The following is a 22,654-nucleotide window of genomic DNA, read 5'->3' as shown; positions in this document are numbered from 1 at the left end:
CAAATTTTAATACTGTTATACATAACAACATTAAAATATCAATATTAAATAATTATAATGAAAAAATTAACAAATAGGAAAAATGGAAATAAAAAAATTTTGATTAATCCAAGGAAGGTAAGATATGAATGAAAAGGAAACAAAAAACATAAAATAGAAAACAAATAATAAGATGGGAGACAAAAATCCAAATATAGCAGCAATTATATTAAAAGGATTAAATATTCCAAGGAGAGAACTAAGACTGTCTGACTGAGCAGGAAAAACAAACAAAAAAACAAACAAACATATGTCGTTAACAAACACATCTTATTTTTTTTTTTTTAAAGATTTTATTTATTTATTCAACAGAGATAGAGACAGCCAGCGAGAGAGGGAACACAAGCAGGGGGAGTGGGAGAGGAAGAAGCAGGCTCATAGCGGAGGAGCCTGATGTGGGGCTCGATCCCATAACGCCGGGATCACGCCCTGAGCCGAAGGCAGACGCTTTAACCGCTGTGCCACCCAGGCGCCCCATACATCTTATTTTTTAAGCACATAAAGTTGAAAATAAAAAAGATGAAAAAATATACTGTGCAAACAGCAACCAGCTATACTTACAGGAGACACAGCAGAATTTAAGGCAAGAAGCATTATTCTCGTAACAGGGATATGCATAAAGATAAAGGAGTCAATCCATCAGTAAGTTACCAAAAGTCAAAATCTGAATATACACATAACATAGCTTCAAAACAGACAGAACAAAAATTGGCATAATTAACAGTAAAAAAAAAGCCACAATCATAGTTGACGACTTCATCACATCCCTCAAAAGCTGACAGAACAAGCCAATAATCACAAAGGGTATAGAAAATGCGAACCACAAACTTGACTTTAGAACACTGCACCCAACGATGACAGAATACATATTACATCATTCTGTGAATATCAAGTTCAAAATGAGGCAAAACTAATGTATGGTGTTAGAAGTCAGAACAGCAAGAGCCCATGGCAAGGGCTGGGGACTGGGAATGTGCATTAAGAGGCTTCTGAGGCCGGGCCAATGCTCTTTCTCGATGTGAGTGCCCACTGTCCACGCCATTCACTTTGTGATAATTCACCATGCTTTACACATAGAGTTTTCTGTGTTTGCTATAATTCTATCAACATTTTCACATGAAGAAAGGGGAAACCTTTGGATTTCACAGCATTGAGAATTACCGCTTTCCACGATCTGACTCCTGGCCACTTCCCCAACTGCATATTCAACTGTTTTCCTCTTCTCAGTCACCTACCTGCTCCAGCCATGCTGCCTTCCTCACATACGCCAACGTCCTTCCGTCATAAGGTGTTTGCACTTGCTGTCGTCTCTGCCAGAGACGTTCTCTCTCCTCGGCACAAAGCTAATTCGCTTGCTTTATTCATATGGCACCTCCTCAGAGAAGACTTCTTTGGCCACTTTATTTAAAATAAGACTTCCCCAAATCATCTTCCCTCCCCTTACTCTAGTTTACTCTCTTTATATAGTGTCCATCACTACTTGAAACTTTATTATATATTGTTTGCCTTTGGTCTTTCCCCTTAGGATGTAGTGTGTGTGTGTGTGTGTGTGTGTGTTGCTCAATAAATATTTGATTACAGAATGAACATTGAGCCTTTGGAATTTTCTTAGGCTTCCTTTGTGCTTTGGTACATAATCAAATTTTGTCAATGTTCCATGTATGCTTGAAAATATGATTTCTTTGATGGGTATAAATTACATAACTTTTAGTTCAAGCTTATTAATCATGTTATTCAAATAGCCTATATCTTTGCTTATTTTCAGAGCTTGATTATCTGTTCATGTTAGGGGTAAATTAAAACCTCCAAGTACTTGGGGTGCCTGGGTAGCTCAGTCAGTTAAGTGTTTGCCTTCGGCTCAGTGCATGACCCCAGGGCCCTAGGATGGAGTCCCGCATCCGGCTCCCTGCTCAGCGGGAGGCCTGCTTCTCCCTCTCCCTCTGCCTGCTGCTCCCCCTGCTTGTGCTGTCTCTCTGTCAAATAAATAAAGTCTTAAAAAAAAAAAACCCTCCAAGTACAATAGATTATTTACCTCTTTCTCTCTGTAGTTCTGTCAGCTATTGCTTTCTATATTTTGTGTCTGTATCAACTATATTTATGAACATAAAAATTATGTCTTCTTGATCCATTATTATTTTACCAATATATCTGTTTTTACCTCTTGTGATATTTTTCATCTTCCCTTCTATTTTGTCTATACTTGTTACCCTGGTTTTTCTTTGATTCATACTTCTAAGGTATACCTTTTTTCTATTCCTTTATTAGAGACTTTCTTCACCCTTTTGTTTTAAATGTGTCTTTTCTAGAAAATATGGTACTAGGTTTTTTTAAAAATCCAATCTATGCATCTCTGGCTTTTAACTGGTGAGTTTAGTCCATTTCTGTTTATTATAATTAACACAAAAACCTATTTTATGTTTTCTATTTTTCATGCTTTGATATATTTTTCTTTTTTCCCACATTCCATTGGATTGAGCAAAAATTTTTTTGTACTGAATTTGAAAGTTATATTTTGTATTTTTATTTTTCTAAGGGTTACTCAGAATTAAACACTACATTTCCCAATCGCCAGGTGTGGTTATGTAAGTTCTGGCTGATGAAATGTAAGCAGAAGTGTGGAACTTTCAGAAAGAATTTGTTAAAAGGGAAGAGGTAGACCATTTCCCCCTTGCTTCCTCCTGCTACTTTCCCCCAAAGTGGAAAGAGGAGCTGCAGCACCTATATGGGACCATGAAGTGATTCTGAGTGTGGCAGTGCCTGACGGTATACAGAACGTTAAGGGTGTGTCTGCATGATAATATCCTGATACTAGTCCTGGCTACTGACCAGGCAAAGTTCTTTTACCTGAAAGAGAAAGAAACTTCTTTAAGTCACTGTTATTTGGGATTTTTTTTTTTGTCACATGCAGCTGCTGGTCCTAATACGGCACAGCTCAATTCCAGGAGCTGTTTCTTTTATTGTAATTAATCTCTTAGTCTATGGGATGAAGGTGTATCTCCCTTGGTCTATACCCAATTTGTGGCATTTGGCCTTCCCTCCGGACTTCTTCCACTCTAATTCCCATTCGGAATGGGTTTCCTCAAAAGTAGAGCCTGAGATGAAGACTTGACTGTAAGTAGTTTACTTCAGATCCTGGGAAGTGAGGGTGTGGGGAGAATAAGAATGAAGAAAGAAAGGCATAAGAGGGCTACTGAGGTCACTACTGTGGTCAGTAGGTACTTGACCCTACTAGGACCTCCTGAAAAGTGCTCAGAACACTTCCTAGAATTGCTTTCCACCACAGAGACGGGACACTGGAGTATTTACCCACTAGATTCCAAACCCTATTGACTAAGAGTTGTCCTCGTGGGTTCTAACTCCACCATGCCTTTGGAAGGAGCAGGTTCCCCGTACAGAATTTTCAGTGGTAGAAATTCTAACGAGAGTAGCATGAGACTGAGATGAGATGCTGTCACCGTGAGGTGAGTCTGAGCTTGCACAGAACTGGCCACCACAGCTGCAACAGCAATCAGAAATGGGCGAAGGGAACGTGGCAGCAGACACCATGGGTATCTGCTATACTGGCCAAGGAGTTTTCACAGTTGCTATGTAAGTTTCTGAAGCCTATCAGCTTCCTTCTTGTTTCTATGGCAGCCATAGTTGAGTTCCGGAAATGAAGTGTGTAGCCTATGCAAATTCACCATTTTATCTTGAACCAAACTCCCAATTTTAGAAACTCACTCTTCCGTGAGCTTTTTCACAGTATGTTTTCCCGTCTCTTTGACTGCTCTTTTCCAGTGAATTCCTCCTCCCTATTCTGACCCTTAAACACAAGGAGTCCTCATGTTTGTATTTATTCTTTTTTCTTTCACTATACCATCTCACTGAATTACCTCCCTTATTTCTGTATCTCATTTACCACCTGTAAGAGATAACTTTTCCAATCTTTATTTCTAACCCAGATCTCTCTCCTGACTTCCTAATTCAAATTTATCACCCCATTCTAGACATGGTCACATAGATTCATCATACAGATAAGCAAATCTAACATACTAAAAAAAAGATCTCATGATCTTTCCATATCTCAGTTAAAAGATTCTTCACCTAACCTCGTCCAAGCTAGAAACTCCAGCAACATCTTTGCCTTCTTCTTCTTCTTCACTTTTCATATTTAATCACTTGCAAAACTTACCACGTCTTTCAAGTGTACCCCCTCCTATTCCCATAGTAATTAACTTATATAATCTTGTCTGGGCTTAAAAAAAAAAATACCAAAAGTGGTTTCTTGCCTCTAGTTTCTCCCCTTGCCAAATAAAGGGCATACTGTTTATACCAGTATATAGTTTAGTCAGGAAGTTTTACATGGTTTGTTATGAAAGCCCCTATCCTTCCTCCAAAACTCCCAATTTCCTGCTCCACAGAAGAATCTCTTTCAACACCTTGAGCACTCTTATTACTTGTTTACTTTCTTTAAATAATATGCCCGTAATTTCACTTCATGATATTTCTGTTCTAAGCAACAGCTAATGTTTCCTCATGACAGATGAGGATTTAGCCTGTCGCGCGCTCCCTCTCTCTCTCTCTCTCTCACACACACACACACACACCCTGCCCCTACTTCCACCACATATCCATCCTTTCATCATCAATGTAGCAGCAATAACATAATTTTAATTAGATCAGTGTTTACATTACTATGGTCATAGAGACGTATTTATAGTTGAGCCATGTACATATTATGATTACTTGTTCCTACAGAATATTTTATTTTCCTTGGTGTTCATAATGATCTCATTTTTTTCTTTGCTTAGTTTTCTTTGTATTTATCCCTAGTTCAACCTCAGACTGTCCTATCTTGTAAATATCCTCAAACACATAGATAATCCATCTATAAGTTTTATTTTCTTGAGGACATCTCTTCTGACATGCTCCAGTCTGGACTGGTTGGTTGGCTGTCCCAACTTGATGCATAGTTATCCTGGCATTCTGCTTCACCAACTCCCTAGGAATTTCCTTTACCTCCCTCTGACGATGGGCTTTCTGATCTGATTCCTTTATCCTTTTCCCCTTTGGTTTACTCCCTGAGGTTTGATGGAGCACATCTTCTGATAGCTTCTTGAGAGAGTGCAAGGTGGGAGAAATTTTCAATACCCTGCACATCTGAAATGACTTGTTTTATTCTCATACTTGACAGTTTCTTAGTATAGAATTCTAGATCGAAATTATTTTCTTTCAGAATTTTAAAGGCATTGGCCCAGTGCCTTTTTACTTCCCATGCTGTTGTAATTCTTAAATCTGTGTATGGACTTCTTTTTTCTCTCATTGGAAACTGTGTAGGATCTTCTCTGAACTCAGTGTTCTGAATTTCACAGTAACATCCACTAGAGTGAGTCTATTTTCATTCATTGTTCTGGCATTTAATTGAAAATTCTTATCTTTTGAATCTGTAAAATTCTATTGAATTTTTAGTTCAATGATTTCCTCCCTCTGTTTACTCCAATTATTCAGACTTTGGATCCACTTGACCAGCACTCTATTTTTTTTTTTTTAAGATTTTTTATTTATTCATTTGACAGAGAGAGACAGCCAGCAAGAGAGGGAACACAAGCAGGGGGAGTGGGAGAGGAAGAAGCAGGCTTCCAGCGGAGGAGCCTGATGTGGGCCTCGATCCCAGAATGCTGGGATCACACCCTGAGCTGAAGGCAGACGCTTAACCACTGAGCCACCCAGGCGCCCCTGACCAGCACTCTAATTTTTGAAAAACTGTCTCATTTTTTCATCCCTATATCATTTTTGTCCTAGTCTTGGAGAAAATATTTCAAATTTATTTTCTATTCTTTTTATGTTGTTTTTCATTTCTGTTATCATATTCTTGATTTCTTTTTAAAAATAGCATACTATTCTTATTTTACAGATGCTATATCTTTTACCTGAGAATATTAATGATCTTTTTTTTTTAAGTTTTCTTCTCCATCTCTTCCTATCGAGTGCAATTGTTTCTTCCAAGTTTCTCTTTTGTCCTGCCTTTTCATTGGATCTCTATCTCAAACTGTTGACGACCCAGCCTCTCTGATCCCATTTAAGAGAGGTGCATGAAAAAACTCAGTGGACCCTCCAAGCATGTGTACAGAGTTTGTCAACTAGAGGCTGCACTGTAGAGTTGTCTGGGTTTCCTCTTCAGTATCTTTAAGTCTTTTCTCTTAGACTAATCAGATTCTCCAGAGAGGACCCTACCTATCTTCTTGAGAGGGGGGAGGGGTGATGCCCCTGATGCCTTTATTCTGGAGGTCAAGAAGAGGATGAAGGTTGGGGATGTGCTCAATATACACAATATCTACCTTCACTTTGATGCAATTTGAAGGTTGGGATTTGGAGCCGATGGCCAAGAAAGAATTCTTGGGATGTCTTCAGTGCAAAAAGGTGGTTTTATTAAAGCACAGCCACAGGACCTGTGGGCAGAAAGAGTTGCACTGAGGTTGTGAGAAATGGCTGAGTTTATACTTTGGTGGTGGGGGAAGTAAAGACAAAGGGAGGTTTCCAAAAGGACTTTCATATACTAAAGAAGACTCACAGGATCCTGGAGGCCTAGCTATTGTTAGGAAAAGGTCATTTATTACTGTTTAGTAAACCCTCAGTCATAAGACCCTTCAGATGTATATCAGTGGGCCACATGCTTGGAGGATGATTGCTGGCGTGTAATTTGGGGGTAGAGATAAAGGAAGTCTCCAAAGGAACTTTTATATGTTGAAGAGGACTTACAGGATCCTCGAGGTCAGGCTAAGGTTGCCTTTTGGCCTTAGCAAAGTGTCAATATCAGGCGGCTGACCTCCCAGAGGAAGGTCACTCTACTGGTTTCAAGGACTTGCCAATGGGCTGTATGCAGTAAGGAAATTTAATTTTTTCTTTTGCCTTTGATTCCCACATCAACTTTATCCTCTTCTTCCCTTCCACCCCCTGTCAATATGGATCTTTCCTCGAATTAGTCTGTAACCTGAAACCAGGGTAGAAAAGGGAGAGTCAGCCAATCTTGTGCCATGGGGATATCTATCCACTTCTAAACAAGCTTTCAGTCCATCCTGCTATTTCCAGTCCCACTTTCGCTCTATTTCCAGAGGTACTTATTGCTACGAATTTCAGAGTCGTTGAGAAGGTTCTGTAAACGTAGTAATATATCACTTTGGATCTTAGTTTTCTTAATTGCTGCCTTAGGATTCAGCTTTCCTAAGGCATATCAGTTATTCCCTTTACCACTACTTTCCAATTCTTAGAATTTTGTTGCTATTTCCTCTCTTAATTTGTTTGTCCTTTTGGGTTTATACTCTGAGAAATCCCTTTACTATAATTGTAGTAGCATTTAGGGAGGAAATGTTGCTAAATTCGATCTATCTATTTAACCAGAAGTCTGCCAAACTTTGGAAGTAGGTATCATATAACTCTCTCTCCTTTTTGTTCAACTTCATCCAAACTGAGTTTCAGTTTTATGGATTTTTCTGTGTCCTCACTGATTAAACTTTGTTCAGTAAAGAATTTAAAAAACTCATTCAGTCTGAAGTGTAATGAATGATAGAATTTGATGTATTATCTCTCCCAAGGGTATTTTAATTTTTAGCGGGGACTAAATTTCTTATTTGGCTTAAGTCAAAGGAATAAAGAGATAAAGTGCTAATTGAGGAATTTCAGGTTCCCATATCTAAGTGGCTTGGAGGCCAGGGAAGCCTGTATTATGCTTTTTCAAATCACACTTTGTTACGCGAGGTCCAACCCTGCTCATGCATAAGGTTGTTGATAATGTTAGCGTCACTACAGACTTTCTAGGATGAGAAGTAAGGCTAGCTGCTCAATTATAATTCTAGTCCAACTTGGATGTCTTGGAACCTAGATATCAGGGAGATGAATCATCTTCCTAAATATTGATATTAATCTTGAGCAAAACATTTTTTATTATGTTCATAATAAGTATACAAAGACAGACATCATCAAATGCAAACAACTCTAAATGAGCCTGTGTTAAACAGACCCCCTTACACAATTAGTGGTTGTAAGGTATTATGAAAATACAAAATACCACATAAATGTATTTATTAGGTCAGGAAAATAATTATGGTTAATATGACTAACCACCTCAAGCTGTGTGCATAATAAAAAATACATCCTCTTGGCTGAAGCAGACACAATTGGCCAGAATTTGGTAGGCAGCACATTTCAATATTTCACAAACAGAGGGTGCCTCCAGCATTCTGGAGACTAATAACCAGAAAACGAAAGTCAAATTTACCTGCATTGCAAGGATATAAGCAACAAAGGCAGAGGAGAAAAGAAGACAAAGCTACAGATAGTTCCCAGTTTATAATGGTTTGACTTAGGATTTTTTGACTTTATGATGGTGTGAGAGTGATAGGCATTGAATAGAAACCGTCCTTGGAAATGGATCTGTTCCCAGGCTAGTGATATGCCGTAGGGAACTCTCGAGATGCTGGGCAGCAGCTGCAACCACGGCTCCCAGTAGGCTGCTCCATCACAAGGGTAAACAACTGATGCACTAAAATCATTGTTTTTCATTCTCAGTACAGCTTTCAATGAGGTACATGAGGCATTCAGCACTACTATAAAATAGGCTTTGTGTTAGACGATTTTGACCATCTGTAGGTTAATGTGTTTGCTCTGAGCACATGTAGGTAGACAGGCAGACTAAGCTATGAGGTTCTGTAGGTTAAGTGTATTAAATGTATTTCAACTTAAGATAATTTCAATTTATGATGGAGTAATGGGGACATAACCCCACTGAAGGTCAGGAGAGATCTATAGTTAAAGTGTCCTCCTTGGGGTGCCTGGGTGGCTTAGTGGGTTGAGCATCTGCCCTCAGCTCAGGTGCTGAGCCCAGGGTCCTAGGATGGAGCCCTGCATCGGGGTCCCTGTAAAGCAGGGAGTCTGCTTCTCCCTCTGCCCCTGCTCCTGCTCTCTCTCTCTCTCTCTCAAATAAATAAATAAATAAATACAACCTTTAAAGAAAAAAAGTGTCCTCCTTAAACCTTGATTGTTGGTCCTATCATTTTGTTAAATACTACTATTACTATTAATAACAATGGTAATAACAAAGCCCAATGTATTGCTTACTATGGACTGGCCACGGTTAAAGTATTTTACAGACGTTAATACATTTCCACACAACCTCACACAGTAGGTGCTGTTCTCCCCAATTTCGCAGATGAAGAAACTAAAGCACAAAGAGCTTTAAAAACTTGCCACGGTGAGTGGCAGAGCAGGGATTTAAATTCAGACTACCCACCTCCAGAGACTAGCACTTGACACCACTCCACACTGCTGCTACTTTTCTGCTTTTTTTCTGTTCAGCAAACTCAATTACAAATCTGTATTTTCATCACAGGTTATGCAAAACTTACTCCACTCTCACCTTATCAAGACCTTCACAGTCCTTTTGATAAAATACCAATACTGGCAAAAACAAACACAAAGTTCTCCAGGATATGAACATTTTCATAACTTGTATCAACCCAATCTAAAATTTACCGCCGCGTATTGTGCTTCTTCAAAGCTCGGCTAATACACTGTTGCATCGTATTTTTAAGAAGCCTCCCCCCAAGGACTTACATTGTAGCCCCACTTACCCGTCCTAGGCATTTAGCAGAATCCCTTCCGATCCTTTCCCTCACTGTTTCCAGTATCATCTGAGAAACAGAATAGAAAATACAATACTGAACGCCCTGCACCTCTCAAACAAGTTACAAACTATTGACTGAACCATCTTACCATTTGTCCAATTGGGGCTTCCTGTTTTAGTGGTGAATAATTAACAATTAATAATAATAATAATAGTACAGTTTCCAGTTAACAAAGCCATTTCACCAACATTAGTTTATTTGATTTGTTCTAATTCTTAGCACTTAAATGCACGGGCCATTTTTGCCTTAGGAATACTGTACTGTTTCTTACCAGTCTCCCAAACCTGCCCTTAAAAGACGAACCTCGGAATATTGTATACAGATAAGGCTACGTTTCCCTACAAAATCCGCGTGTTCCTTCCCCCACAGAAACAAAACTGTGAGGTTGGCTGAATTTTTCAAACGTGAGGACGACCGTGTCCGAGGCACCCGGGAGCGGGGAGAGGGCGGCGGCTGCGCGCGTCCGGTTCCCGCCCCGCCGCGGGCTGCGGCCTCTCCGCGCCCCTCCCGCCCCCGCGGCGTCCAGCGGCCCCGCGGCTGGGCAGGCCCGGTTGGGGCCTCCCCGGGCCGCGGCGGCGCCCCCTGCAGGCCGCGGCGGGCAGCGCGGGCGGAAGGAACCCGAGCCGGGCTGCCACCGTGTCCGAACCGGAGCCGCAGCCGCCGCCGGCACGTCGCGGGGCCCCGAGTCCGAGCCGAACGCACTCCTCGCCGCCTGCCGCGTCCCAGCGCCCGCCGGAGCCGCCGCGCCGCCCGCGCACGCCGAAGCGGCCGGGCCCGAGCCCGCCTCGGCCCTCTGCTCGTCCTCCCCGCCCCGCACCGGCCTTCACTCTGGAGCGGCCCCGGCAGCCGCAGCAGGGGCGGCGGCGGCGGATCGAGGAGCTCTCCAGGTCGTCCCGGGAGAGGCTGCTGCAGTCCCGGGACAAGATGTTCTCCAAGTTCACCTCCATCCTGCAGCACGCCGTGGAGGCGGTAAGGCCGCGGGCAGCGGGCTCACGACAGGCCGGGGATGGCGGCGGCCTACGCTCCCTGCGGCCTCGGCCCGGGCCTCAGCGGCCCGGTTCCCGCGGAGGAGCGAGGCCCGGGCGGGCGCTGCTGGGCCGTCGGGGCGCCGGGGCCTCGGGCCTGGTTCGCAGCAGGCCCCCCCTCCTCGCCGTCGTGCCCCCGGCCGGCGTGGGTCCCTATGCGTCCGCGGGAGGGTGGGCGGGGGTGCCCCGGCAGGACCGGCGCTCCAGGCCGGCGCGGGGGTCGCCTGACTCCTGGCTGCGGCCGGGGGGGTCGGGAGCACCTGGCGGCGCTGCAGGTTGCACCCCCGGACTCCAGGACCGTTAACCTGCTCCGGAAAAAGGTGGTCAGCATGGAGCAGGACAAAAGAAACGGCCAGACGTGGCTCGGGCTTGGGTTTTGACTTGGTGTTGTGTTGACTTTGGAAGGTGGGGTGGGCAGGAAGGTGTGCCCCTGCTGGGGTGGGGGGGCCTCTGGGAGGAGGCAGCCCGCTAGACCCCGTTTCATAATCCTGCTGGCTTTGCCTTCGCAGGCCTCGGGCCGAACTCAGCTACACCGTATTGATTGTTGTGAAATGGGAGTTTGGAGGGTCTGGTCGAGTACGGTCTAGACCCTTCCAAGTCCTCGGCAGAGCAGCGAGACCATCTGTTTCCTTTCTTGTCTTCTCTTCCTGGACTCGCTCCTTTGAGGATTTTAGACACCAGCATAGAAAGACATTCAAATACCCAAACAGACTAACAGAAGAGAAGTAACTAAGAAGAAAATGCCTTGCTGTTGTTTTCATAATAAGAGGTCTAGTTTGCTTTACTTTGATCGTTTCTCTTGACTCAGGGAGAGTTGCCCAAATTGGAAAATGCACCCTATGGAAGAAACCAGTACTTTGCTAATTTAAAAAATGTCATTCTCTTTCTATGTTTAGATTGTGTGATATAGCACCTTGAAATCCACACAACTTAGAAAAAAAAAAAAAAAAACAACCAGCTGCAATAGAACCATCTCTATGGTCAAATAAAAATAAAATGGATTTTTAAATTTAAGTATGAAAACAAAACTTTAGTACAATTGTTATTTTAAGTGATATGTGGGAAATGCTTAAAAATCATTTAAGCTCTACCACAAGTTCTTGGGAAAACGTGTGTCGAATCAAAGAGAGGGTTTTCATGAATGAAGAGCAGTATTACACATGAAGGAGATGACAGTTTTAGACTTTAGGACAACTAGTTTTCCCTTCTTATACACAGTCTGCAGCAACTTTATGTTAAAAAATTTTAACCAAAATTTATAAAAGCAGTGACATTTACATTTTATATTATCCCTTAACTTAAAATACCAAGAATCATTTAATTTTAACGTTGAGTACAGGTTAATACTGAGATAATTGGGAATAAAAAATATATTACATTATTTACATCCTTTACCTATCAGGTTGATATTTACAGAAGTAAGTATTTAGGGGAAAAAAAGATAGCTTTCATATTCTCCCAGTAAAGACTCATTTTTATCCTGAGGCTTGTGTTTTCTGTCCTCATTATCTTTTTATAACTGTATATGCTAGCATCTACCAAATTACCCATGTAAATTGTCTGACTCTGGCTCTGTAATATCCAGCTTCTCTACTTGGCTGAGGTGAGAAAAAGTTAAGAGTGGATTATGTTCATCTGGTCCTAGTAACTGATCCATAGCATTTAGAAAACTAATGTTTTTATTTGATTAGAGTTAATGTTTTCAGCTGTGATCCCTCCCAGTTTACCTTGATAGGAGGTTAAATCTGAAAAAATTTGGTGAACTTTTTCCTTTTTACATTCTCTCTTGGTAATGAACTCATACATAATGATAAATAAGCCATTCTTGTGGTATTCGAAGAATGTTTTTGCCTAGCCCAAGATTGTTTTCCATTTTCTCAGTTCTATTTATTTGCCTGGCATTTTCTTCTATAAACTACTTTTATCATTCATCAGTTCATTTCATCAGCTTTTCTCTCTACTCCTTTTAATTTGTATGCCCAATTAGCATTTTCTGATAGTCTTGCAATTAACATAATTATCTGGATTTTTCAGAGGTGGGACATTATTCTATGTGCAGTTGCTGACGTGACCTTTTTTTTCAGTGTCATTGTTTTCAACCACTTTGATATTATTACTTTATAGGTTTCTTTGTTCAGTTGGTTCAGCCTCCAAATCTTCAAATGTTTTTTTAGGGTTGACCAGATAAACATATTCATTTAAATGAGCTTTACATGTAGAGTTTTCCTTATTGTTTAATTAATGGTTTCTCCTCCCTTCCTGTTAACTAATACAAGGAAAAAATATGTAAGATTTTCAAGATTAGTATTTGAAAATGTGTTATTGAGCTGATAGATTACATTTTGAGTTTAGGAGAAAAATTCATACGTTGATCAAAAACAAAAACTGGAACGTAACTCTTGTTTCCCTTTTCAGAAATGAGTCTTCCCTCAGTATAAAAATGATTGGCCAGTAAGTTTTGCAGTGAATCCATTTTGTTAGCCTGTTGCCTCATGTCATAAGAGTGAAATCTTGTAGTTAGTTCCTAGGTTGGACTAGATCGTGTTAGCACAGTTTCTCCAAAGTACAAGTAAAACACTTGCCATTTAGTACAGTTAAATATTTGTTGAGGGCCTAGACTGTCCTAGGTAATCTGCCAGGGGCTGGTTCTTTTTATATTTCAGCCAGTTTCACCCTTTGAGGGCAGATTTATTCCAATAGGATAAGGGAAGAAAGTTTTATCTACTTTTAATTAATTCAATGGGAGACATCCTTCAGAATTTGAATCTTTTCTTTTCAAATTACGGTTAAGAGTTGATGATTGTTGGGACTGGCAATTTTATAAAAGCTCTTCTGCCCTGGGAATTAAAACCTCAAATCAAACATATGTAGTGTTTTCTTAAGTATATTCTTTTCTGCTGTGATCTCTAATGTTTCATCCTTTAGTCATTGAGCTAATGTTTTATGAACCCACCACGAAAGTGTGGGACAGTGTGGAGGAAAAAAGGGTATACCTGAGTCCTTGCTCACAATGCGTACGGTCTAATTTGGGAGACAAAACAAATACACAAGTTAAAAATTAAACAGTGCACAAGAGTGAGGCCTAGCCCCCAGAACCATCCAGAATAGGGTTTCAGTCCTGTGGCCGTCCCTCCCTTCTATACAGGACAAGTTACTTAATCTTTGTTCAATTTCCTCATTGTAAAATGGAAATAATTACACCGATCTCTTAGGATTATTGTGAAAATTAAAATGAGATAATATTATATGAAGTGCCTAGTGCAGTGCCTGGTACATAGTAAGTGCTTCATAAATGTGAACCATTGTTACTAATTTTTGGATGATTGTTCAGCCAGTGAGTTCTGTGGGGGCAAGCATTTAGGACTGGAGGGCTTAGAGAAGGCCCTCTGGAGGAAGGGGGCCTTGAGCTGGACTTGGAAGAGGCTGGGGAGAGAGGAGGGGCCTTAGGGAAGTTGGAAGGAAGAAGCATGTTCCAGGATCCGGGCATGGAATGTTCATGATACACGTGAGAGAGAGAGAGCAGATGGGGCTTATGTGGCAGACGTATGGCTCTTCTCTGAGTTACTGCTGTAGGTCCTTCTGTGTGGTAGGCCTTCTGGAGAAAGACAGTCTGGTTTCTAGTTACAAGCAGTGTTTCCCCTTGGGTGAGGCAATTAACTGGCTTTGGATCTTAATGGGAGTTTGGGGAAAATCTGAGTTTATTGTAAGATAATTTAAGACCGTATAGGAAGTGTCAACTTTGCAGCACTGTGCCTGGCACATAACTACTCATTAAATGACAGCAGCTGCTGTGTCGTTGGATTATTCACTTGGTGAATATTACCAAATGCTTACTCTGTGCCATCACTGAGTTGGAAACCAACCGGGAAGTCAGTGATGAAAAAGACGACATGATCCCAGCCCCTTGTTGAGTTCACAATCGAGTGGAGGAGATCAGCGAAGACAAATGTGGGATAAGGGCTAAGAGAGAGTGAGCAGGCTAGGAGAGGGTGCCACAGAGTTTGTGGAAAGAACTGGATCGTTGGCAGGAGGTCTGGCAAGGCTTCTCAGAGAAAGCCATGCCCAAGGTAGGCACTGAGGTCCAGTTTTGGTTGAGAGTGTGATTGCATGAATTTTTTAAAAATGTAATCTCTGTATTGCAAAAAGTTAACTCAATTGAGAATCCCCTCATGCTGATTCACACACCTCTTCCTTTTTTTTAATTTTACCCATCACATGAGTGTTTATTTTATGCAATGATGAAGTAGGTAATTTACATGTTAGAATTAGTAATGAAAGACAATTTTAGTAGGAAGTTTTACATAAATAAGGGAACTTATTCATGTTTGAACAAGGTTGTTACTAAGTTGTTAGCAATTTGGAACTGTCTCACTGTCTACTTCAATAGGTTTCTTATTTAAATCAAACTTCTGGAAGATAGGTATTCACAGGTAAGCAACACCATCCTGCTTTGAATTGGACTAGAACAGCAAAGGTCCCAACACAAATCGTGTATGACCTCTGATCTAGTGACTTAAGTTGGAAATGGAGTTAAGTCCCACAGGTAAAATAATATGGAGCAAGGATGCTGTAATTCCTCATAGACCAAGGAGATGCCCTCGGAAAAATTTAACAAACCACAATATTTACGCTTAAGAAATTAGGTACTTTTTTTTGTAACACCAGATTTCATCTGGGTTTATCCCAATTGTTAATACATTTAACTATATAAAGATGGTGTATAAAAAACCAGGTCCAAAAAAGCAAGAGAATTTTGACATATTTGGAAGAAGATCCTACAAACCAGTAGCTGATTAAAACATTTTTTTAATCTTAAAGTTTTGGGAAGATTATTCTATCTTCCCAAGGTAATACTTTCTAATTTTCTAATTTTTTTCTCAATGTCTCCCAAATAATTTCTCTGCCCGTGTGCTTCTTGAAGGATAGTAATCCCAAAGATTTTTAACTCCTTTGTTAAGGATCTTAAAGCCTTTTGAAACATTTCACAGCACTCCATTTGGAAACGAGGCAGGTACTTCCGTCTCTTAACCCAGTGCAATTCAGAGCGGTGCGCACAGGCAAGCATGAGAGCTAGCATGAAAGCGTCGGTGATTGCCGGGAAATGTTGAGATCCACTTCTTTCCCAAGGACATTTCATCTGGATGGAAGGGAGTGAGGTGTCTATGACCAGTGTTTCTAATTTGCCCAGTAGTTTTGAGACTATTTTATTAGGATTTCAGACTTTAGGTCTGTTCTTGAGGACACCAAGAAATCAAAATGGAACAGGTAGAAGGACAGGAGTAACATGATCACTTGGGTCATCTGTTTAGATGAAGTATCTAGAGATAGAAGATGACTGTGCCAGGCTTTAGGTTACCAGAATAGAAACCTGTTTGTTTTTAAGTACGCTGGGTCAACTGTGAACTTTCTGACCAAAATGTATGGGCAGTAGTAGGACTGGGGGAGCATTCTCTCTCTCTCTCTCTCTCTCTCTAAGGAAAGGACGGTGTTGGGGAAGGTGCATCCAGGTCTTTGTCTGTTTAACACACATTTGAAATCCTTGGCAGGTTCGCTATGAGATGGCTGAAGGCATATAATTTTGATCTTAAAATTTTGAAGTAAATTTTCAAGCTAAAACGTAAAACATTTTTGGCTTTGTGGAATTTAAATTGGTAGTGTCTTGTTCACATAGGTATTTTGCTAAAAATATGCACTGCCTAATCCAGGCTTAAAAAAGAAAAGGTTTACATCTGTATGTCACTGAAAGTAGGGAAGAGTTTTAATCAGATTACAGGGTTGACTTTGGTGTATGTTATTGTAATGGTGACGTGTAACTAATTACAGAGCAACGGTTTACTGTTTTGCATTTCAAAGTCCTAGGTACAAAGATCCCTGGTTACTGATAATTTCATTTTACTGATAATTTAAGTAGGATTTTGCATCTTTTCATTTAACACCGTTACTTTTGAAACCATATGAAGTTACCAGTTTCAGGAGGAAAAAAAAGTCCCAGTCCTTGTACTTTAATAATAATATTGATAAATATGTTTTTCCTCTTAATAAATCGTTTTTACTTTCTTGATTTTGACTCCTTTTGTTACTCTTTGATATCTGACATAGAATGAAATTAAAACTCATCCCTTATTTTTATGCTGCTTTTGTATTATTAGTGGACAAATACAGAGTTATACTTTATGGGAAACGTTTAATGCCATTTTCTTAATTGTTGTGGTCTTTTTGTGTGTGTGTGTGTTTGTGTAGCTTGCACCTTCTCTTCCTTTACAAGAAGATTTTGTTTATCACTGGAAGGCAATTACCCATTACTACATAGAGACTTCGGGTAAGAAACAAAGCTCATGTTAATTAAACAAAATTTATGAAATACTAAAATATATTTCAAATTAGTTTTCAAAGTTATTTTATATTTAAATTTATAAACATGTTATTTTACTTTTAATTCCTCTTTTAGATTCATTTTAAAAATGTATCTGTTGAGCACCTACTATGTGTAGGAATTGTTCTGGGCACTGGGCAATAGAACAGTAAATCAACAGACAAAATCCCTGTCCTAATAGAACTTATATATTGACGGCAGTGTAGTGAGCACTAAATAGACAAATACACACAGTGTGTTAGACGGCAGGTGCTAAGGGGGAAATGAGGCAGGCTAAGGGGATAGAAGTGTATACGTGGGGAGAAGGGGGGCAGTTGGCTATTGTAGGTTAGAGAAAGCCTCATTGCCCGAGCAGACTTCTCAGTTGGAATCTGAAAGAAAGAGGAAGCAAGCAAGCCTAGGGGGTTGGTTTCAGGAAGAGGACAGAAACCCTGCGGCTGGAGCATACAGTATGCTTGGCATAGTCTAGGATCTGCAAGGAAGACAGTTTGGCTAGAGCAATGTGAACGAGGAAAAAAGTGTGCGGAGGTGACATCAGATGGGAGCAGGTGCAGTCACCAAGGGCCTTGTAAGCTGTTACGAGGGCTTTAGCTCTTACTCCAAGGTGGAAACCCGTCAGAGGGTTTTGAGCAGCGTGTAACATAATCTGTCTTAAAGGGACCACTTTAGTTTCTGTGAAAAAAATTAGATTGGAAGGACACAGAGGTGAAGCTGTAGACCTTTAGGGGACTACTGCAGTGGTCTGAGCAATGATGGTGGTTTAAACCAGGGTGGAGCTAGTAAGAAGAGATTGTATTCCAGGTGTATTTGGCAGAAAGCTTTGTTGACAGATTAGATGTTCGGTATGAGAGACTGAGTCAAGGAAACTCCAAAGTTTTGGGCTGAGGCAGTTGAAAATAGAAAGGCCACTTACCGGGACAGGGAGACTGCAGGAGGAGCAGATTTGTAAGAGTATTCTGGACGTGTTACATTTGAGATGCCAACTATATGTCCAATTGGATATGTCGAGTAGACAGTTAGAAATAGGAATCTGGAATTTAAGGTGGAGTTCTAAACCAGAGATATGAAATTGAAGTCATCACATGTAAGTAGGATTTAAAGCCATGAGACTGGATGAAATGTTCTAGGGAGTAAAGATAGATGGAAGAGAGAAGATGTTAAGAAATGAAGCCTTCGGGCCCACTGTTCAGACATTGGGATGATGAAAACAATAGCAAAGGAAACCACTTTTGCTAATGGGGTAGAAGACAGCCAAGAGAGAACAGTGTCCTAGAGGCTAGAAGAAGAGGAGAGAGGGATTAATTGTGTCAAATGATGCTGATGTCAGGTTAATAAAGACTGGGAAAGGATCTTTGGACTTAGCCACAAGGAGCTCATTAGTGGACTTGATAAGAGCAGTTTTAATGGCAAGGAAGAGAGAGGAAACCTGATTGGAATGTGTTTAAGAGAAAATGGACAGAGAACGTGTATAGAAAATGTGTATGGACTTCTCTGTTATGTTAGTGGAAAGGGGAGCTGAGAAATGGAACATTAGCCAGGGGGCGATGTGGTTTCAAGAGAGGAATTTATTTACTTACTTACTTATTTATTTATTTATTTATTTATTTATTTATTCATTCATTCATTCATTCATTCATTCATTCATTCTCACCCAACGTGGGGCTTGAACTCACAACTCCAAGATCAAGAGTCATATGCTTTTATGCCTGAGCCAGTCAGGTGCCCCTCAAAAGACGGTTTTACATTTTTTTTTTTTAAAGATGGAAGACATTTCAGTTTGTACTTTGATGGAATGATCTAGTAGAGAGGGAAAGGTGGACAAGAGATAGATGCTATCATTTCTGAGCAATATCCTTAAATAGGCAAAGGGGGTGGGTCTAGTGCACAAGTGAAGCCTCAGTCTTAATAGGCATGTGGACGGTCCCTCCATCAAAGTAAGGTGTGGAAAGCAGAGCATATAAGTGTAGATGAAGAAGGAGGGTGGATGTGGTCTACAGAGTCTTCAAGGGTTCTTTTCTGGTTGCTTCTCTCTTTCTCAGTGAATAAGAAGGATGGAGAGTAAGGGGAATGTGAAATAAATTAGGTCAAAGGTTGACAAACTTTCTGTAAAGGGCCAGATAGTCAATATTTTAGGCTTTGTGGGTCCTTTGGCCTCTGTGCAATTGCTCAGTTCTGTTGTGCAAAGGCAGCCATGAACAGTGTGTAAAGGAATAGTGCTTCTTTGTTCCAATACAACGTGAACAGGTGGCAAAGGCTGGATTTGCCCCATAGGCCAAAGTCTGACACCATCTGAAATAGAGTATTCAGGCAATCTAATTGGGGAAGCTGATGGGGTCGTAGGTGATAATTCCTTAAAACGAAATATCCTTTATAGGTGTATAAGTAAAAATTAGACACAAAATATATGTATACTTTTCCATGTAAAATTTAATTTCTACCTTAATGTGGGCATTTAGACAGCAGATCTGTAGGAAAGTTTTTTTTTTTTTTAAGATTTTATTTATTTATCTGAGAGAGAGATGTAGCAAGAGAAAGCACAAGTGGGGAGGAGAGGAGGAAGCAGACTCCCTGCCGAGCGGGGAGCCCGACACGGGGCTTGATCCCAGGACCCTGGGACCATGACTGGAGCCAAAGGCAGACGCTTAATGGACCGAGCCACCCAGGCTCCCCTGTAGGAAAGCTTTTTGAGAGGAGCTGCCTTTTCGAAGGACTGTTCCTTAGCCCTTGTGAATTTTTCACTGCTCCATAGCTTTAAAGAAATACTTTAAAGGAAAGGCTTTAAGTTCTTGCTTTAAATGATTTTTTTTTGCAGTTTAGTAGACACAAGTAGGTACATTATAATGAAGTATGGGGTGACTGTGTGTGTATGTGGCACACAGAGAGAACGAAGACGGGAGAAAGAGAAGAAGGCAGCGTCCATAGTGCGGATTTTAAAGAGTAGGAGGCGCAAGATCAAGGAGGACGGAGGCGATTCGGGGAGAAGGAGCAGCACATGCAAGGCCCAGGGACCGTCACGCAGCTTAGGAGAGAAGAGGGTAGACAGCAGAAACTGCGTCTTGCCTTCTAGGGAGCTAGGATTTTAATCCTGTCAAGTCACATTTACAGTTCATTTGTCTCTCAATTTACAAAGCCTTTCTGGTCATTTTTCTCCATTGATAACTGTAATCAAACCATGCTCGAACATTCATGCTTTCCTAGAATGATTATAGAAAGTCTGCAATTAAAGGGGGGAAAAATATTAAAAAAACAAATTTCAAATAAGTTTACAAATTGTCTTCTGTTAGCGGCCGGCTACTCATTTTAGAAGAATATGAAATGAAACATCAAGTGTTAACATTTCTTAGATTCTTACTATGTGCGAAGGCACTGAGCTTTACACACATGGTTTCGTTGAAATCATACAACAACACTTGTGTTGATTAGCCCCATTTTACACGTGGTGGTGACTGAGGCTAAAATAGTTGGCCAGAGCTTCAGCTACAAGTGAGAGAGCCAAGATTTGAATGACAGTTGTGTAACTCTGGGCCCCAGGCTTTTAGTACCTGCCACATCGTGTATCAGATTTAGTACATGTGTCATCTTTGAAAACAAAGGGTGACCCTTGTCTTTCCATCGTTTTCTCTGTAGGGCTTAGTCTTATGGTTTACACCGTGTGTGTGTGTGTGTGTGTGTGTGTGTGTGTGTGTGTGTGTACATACACGTGCATGCATACAGGCAAAGCCACATATCAGATACATAGCATACTGGGATCGTGTTGCGCCTACTGCGTGTTGCGCCTACTGCGGACACGACAATGGAGACATACGTAAAAACTTGGCATTTCCAAGTATATTTTGTATTTAAACATCCTGTAAAACTTCACATTCTATTAAGAGCAATTTAACCCTCGTACAATAAGGATAGGTTGATAAAACCATGTGATTTTCAAGTCCAACTATGAACTTAAAAAGGTATCAATGAATTTTTATCTTAAAAAATCAATAGTACTTAGTAAGAATTCTCCTGAGAGGTTGTTTTGGCTTTGGGAACAGTTGTCTGTTAATGAGTGATGCCAGAAATTTTTCTTTGGGCTCCTTATGTTTTCAGAGACGGCAATGAATTAGGGGCTGTAAGTGTCTGACTTCCCAGTGTTACGATATGAGTCAGTAGCAACCAGGAACAGAACCTGCCCTTTCTACACATCCTACCTAGTTGCAGCTTAATGTTCAAGGCCAGCCTGTTTCTACGTAGAGACTTAAAATTCCGATCTAAAAGTTCAGATCTTCTGAACTAGCCATTTGAAAAAAAAAATTTAATTGTTAAGTGCATACAAAATTTTGATGTTACGTGTATTTTTCTTGATCATGTTCCCATTTCTATATATATGGTTCTTATTTTGAATGATCATGCATGGGCATTAGTTAATAGAATATATTTCAGAATTTTGATTCCATTTTTGAATAAGAACATGGCAAAAAGAATCACTTAAATCCTGGCAAAGATAATTATATACCATGAATATAAACTTCACTTAAGTGTGTAGTTGAGATTTTTCTCATTTTGAATTGGAATAGAGAAATATCAAGAGCATTTTAGGTACAAATAGGCAGTTTTAAGCTGTTCGAATGTTTGATGAATTTTTTTTTATTATTATTTAGATGATAAAGCCCCAGTGACAGATACAAATATTCCCTCTCATCTGGACCAGATGTTAGGTATTTTGCTACAAGAAGAACGTGAGCGAGAGTTCGGAGTGACAGGGCCATGTATGGAATATTTGCTTCATCACAAGATCTTGGAAACATTATATACCTTAGGAAAAGCTGACGTAAGTTCCTCATCTACATGTTCTTGGGCATGTAATGCACGCATTAATGTCTTAGACGTAAAGAAGCCGCAAGTACTAAATTTGATTATAGAGGTACGTATTAAGCATGGTGGGATTCAAGTCAGGATTGTGAAAAACAGAAAATGCAGCCTGCATGAATGTGACTACCCAGAGAGCCAGCCAAGCCCCCAAATGCTCTAGGCGACCACTGGCACTCGGGCTGCTGAGAATTACAGTTAAACATTTATGAAAATACGCTCAAGTACATGGGCTCAGAATTGAAGGACGCGGGAAGGAAGCCAGTGTAAATTGGGTTAGGAAAACAGGAATTATTTTTCATAATCCTGAAAAAGAATGTCACTGATTATTCTGACGTTACCTCTACCGATGAGTGGAGCCACGTTAAGTTTTTAGGCCTCACGAGTCCTGAGAAATCTTCGCAAAACTGATATTTATGATATAAATAATATTCTGTACCAGGAAACTTTAAAACTACATATAAAGGCAAGTTTCAAAGCCTGTGGGGGTGCGAGGGAAGGGGAAGAACTTTGGGGTGTGGTTGGGAGGCCTGGCTTTGTGCTAATATACTGTGACCTTCAAAGTCCCTTTGGTTAACTGTCTTTCTCTCTGAAAATCGCACAGGTGATCACGAAGGGCCTCCCCCAAGTCTCAAAATCTGTGCTTTTGTTCTGTGAATTTCTATATTATATGCGAAAATTAAACTGGAAAAAAAAATAAACATGTTTAAATA

General features: G+C 40.6%; 1 protein-coding gene and 1 long non-coding RNA gene across 5 annotated transcripts in view; one reads left to right on the top strand and one right to left on the bottom strand.

The window, feature by feature from the left end:
- Positions 1–10,196, bottom strand: part of LOC113251962 (uncharacterized) — a 45,416-nt gene extending 35,220 nt beyond the window's left edge. For 2 of the 3 annotated variants that reach the window (XR_008957989.1, XR_007190003.2), the window contains exon 1: positions 1,275–10,196. This is a non-coding gene — a long non-coding RNA (uncharacterized LOC113251962). The remainder of the gene's footprint in view (positions 1–1,274) is intronic. The other variant, XR_007190004.2, reaches the window with a different exon arrangement.
- A 105-nt stretch (positions 10,197–10,301) lies between these two features.
- The window catches only part of FHIP2A (FHF complex subunit HOOK interacting protein 2A), a 34,316-nt gene continuing 21,963 nt past the window's right edge, over positions 10,302–22,654 (top strand). The window contains exons 1-3 of one of the 2 annotated variants that reach the window (XM_044382178.3): positions 10,302–10,667; positions 16,964–17,042; positions 21,734–21,903. In XM_044382178.3, the coding sequence (XP_044238113.1) occupies positions 10,623–10,667; positions 16,964–17,042; positions 21,734–21,903 (294 nt within the window). In that variant the 5' untranslated portion in view covers positions 10,302–10,622. The remainder of the gene's footprint in view (positions 10,668–16,963; positions 17,043–21,733; positions 21,904–22,654) is intronic. The other variant, XM_026494200.4, reaches the window with a different exon arrangement.

This window comes from Ursus arctos, unplaced genomic scaffold, assembly GCF_023065955.2.
Source record: "Ursus arctos isolate Adak ecotype North America unplaced genomic scaffold, UrsArc2.0 scaffold_7, whole genome shotgun sequence".
Lineage (NCBI taxonomy): Eukaryota > Metazoa > Chordata > Mammalia > Carnivora > Ursidae > Ursus > Ursus arctos.
The sequence above is the reverse complement of the archived record's forward strand: the minus strand, read 5'-3'. Positions and strand labels throughout refer to the sequence as shown.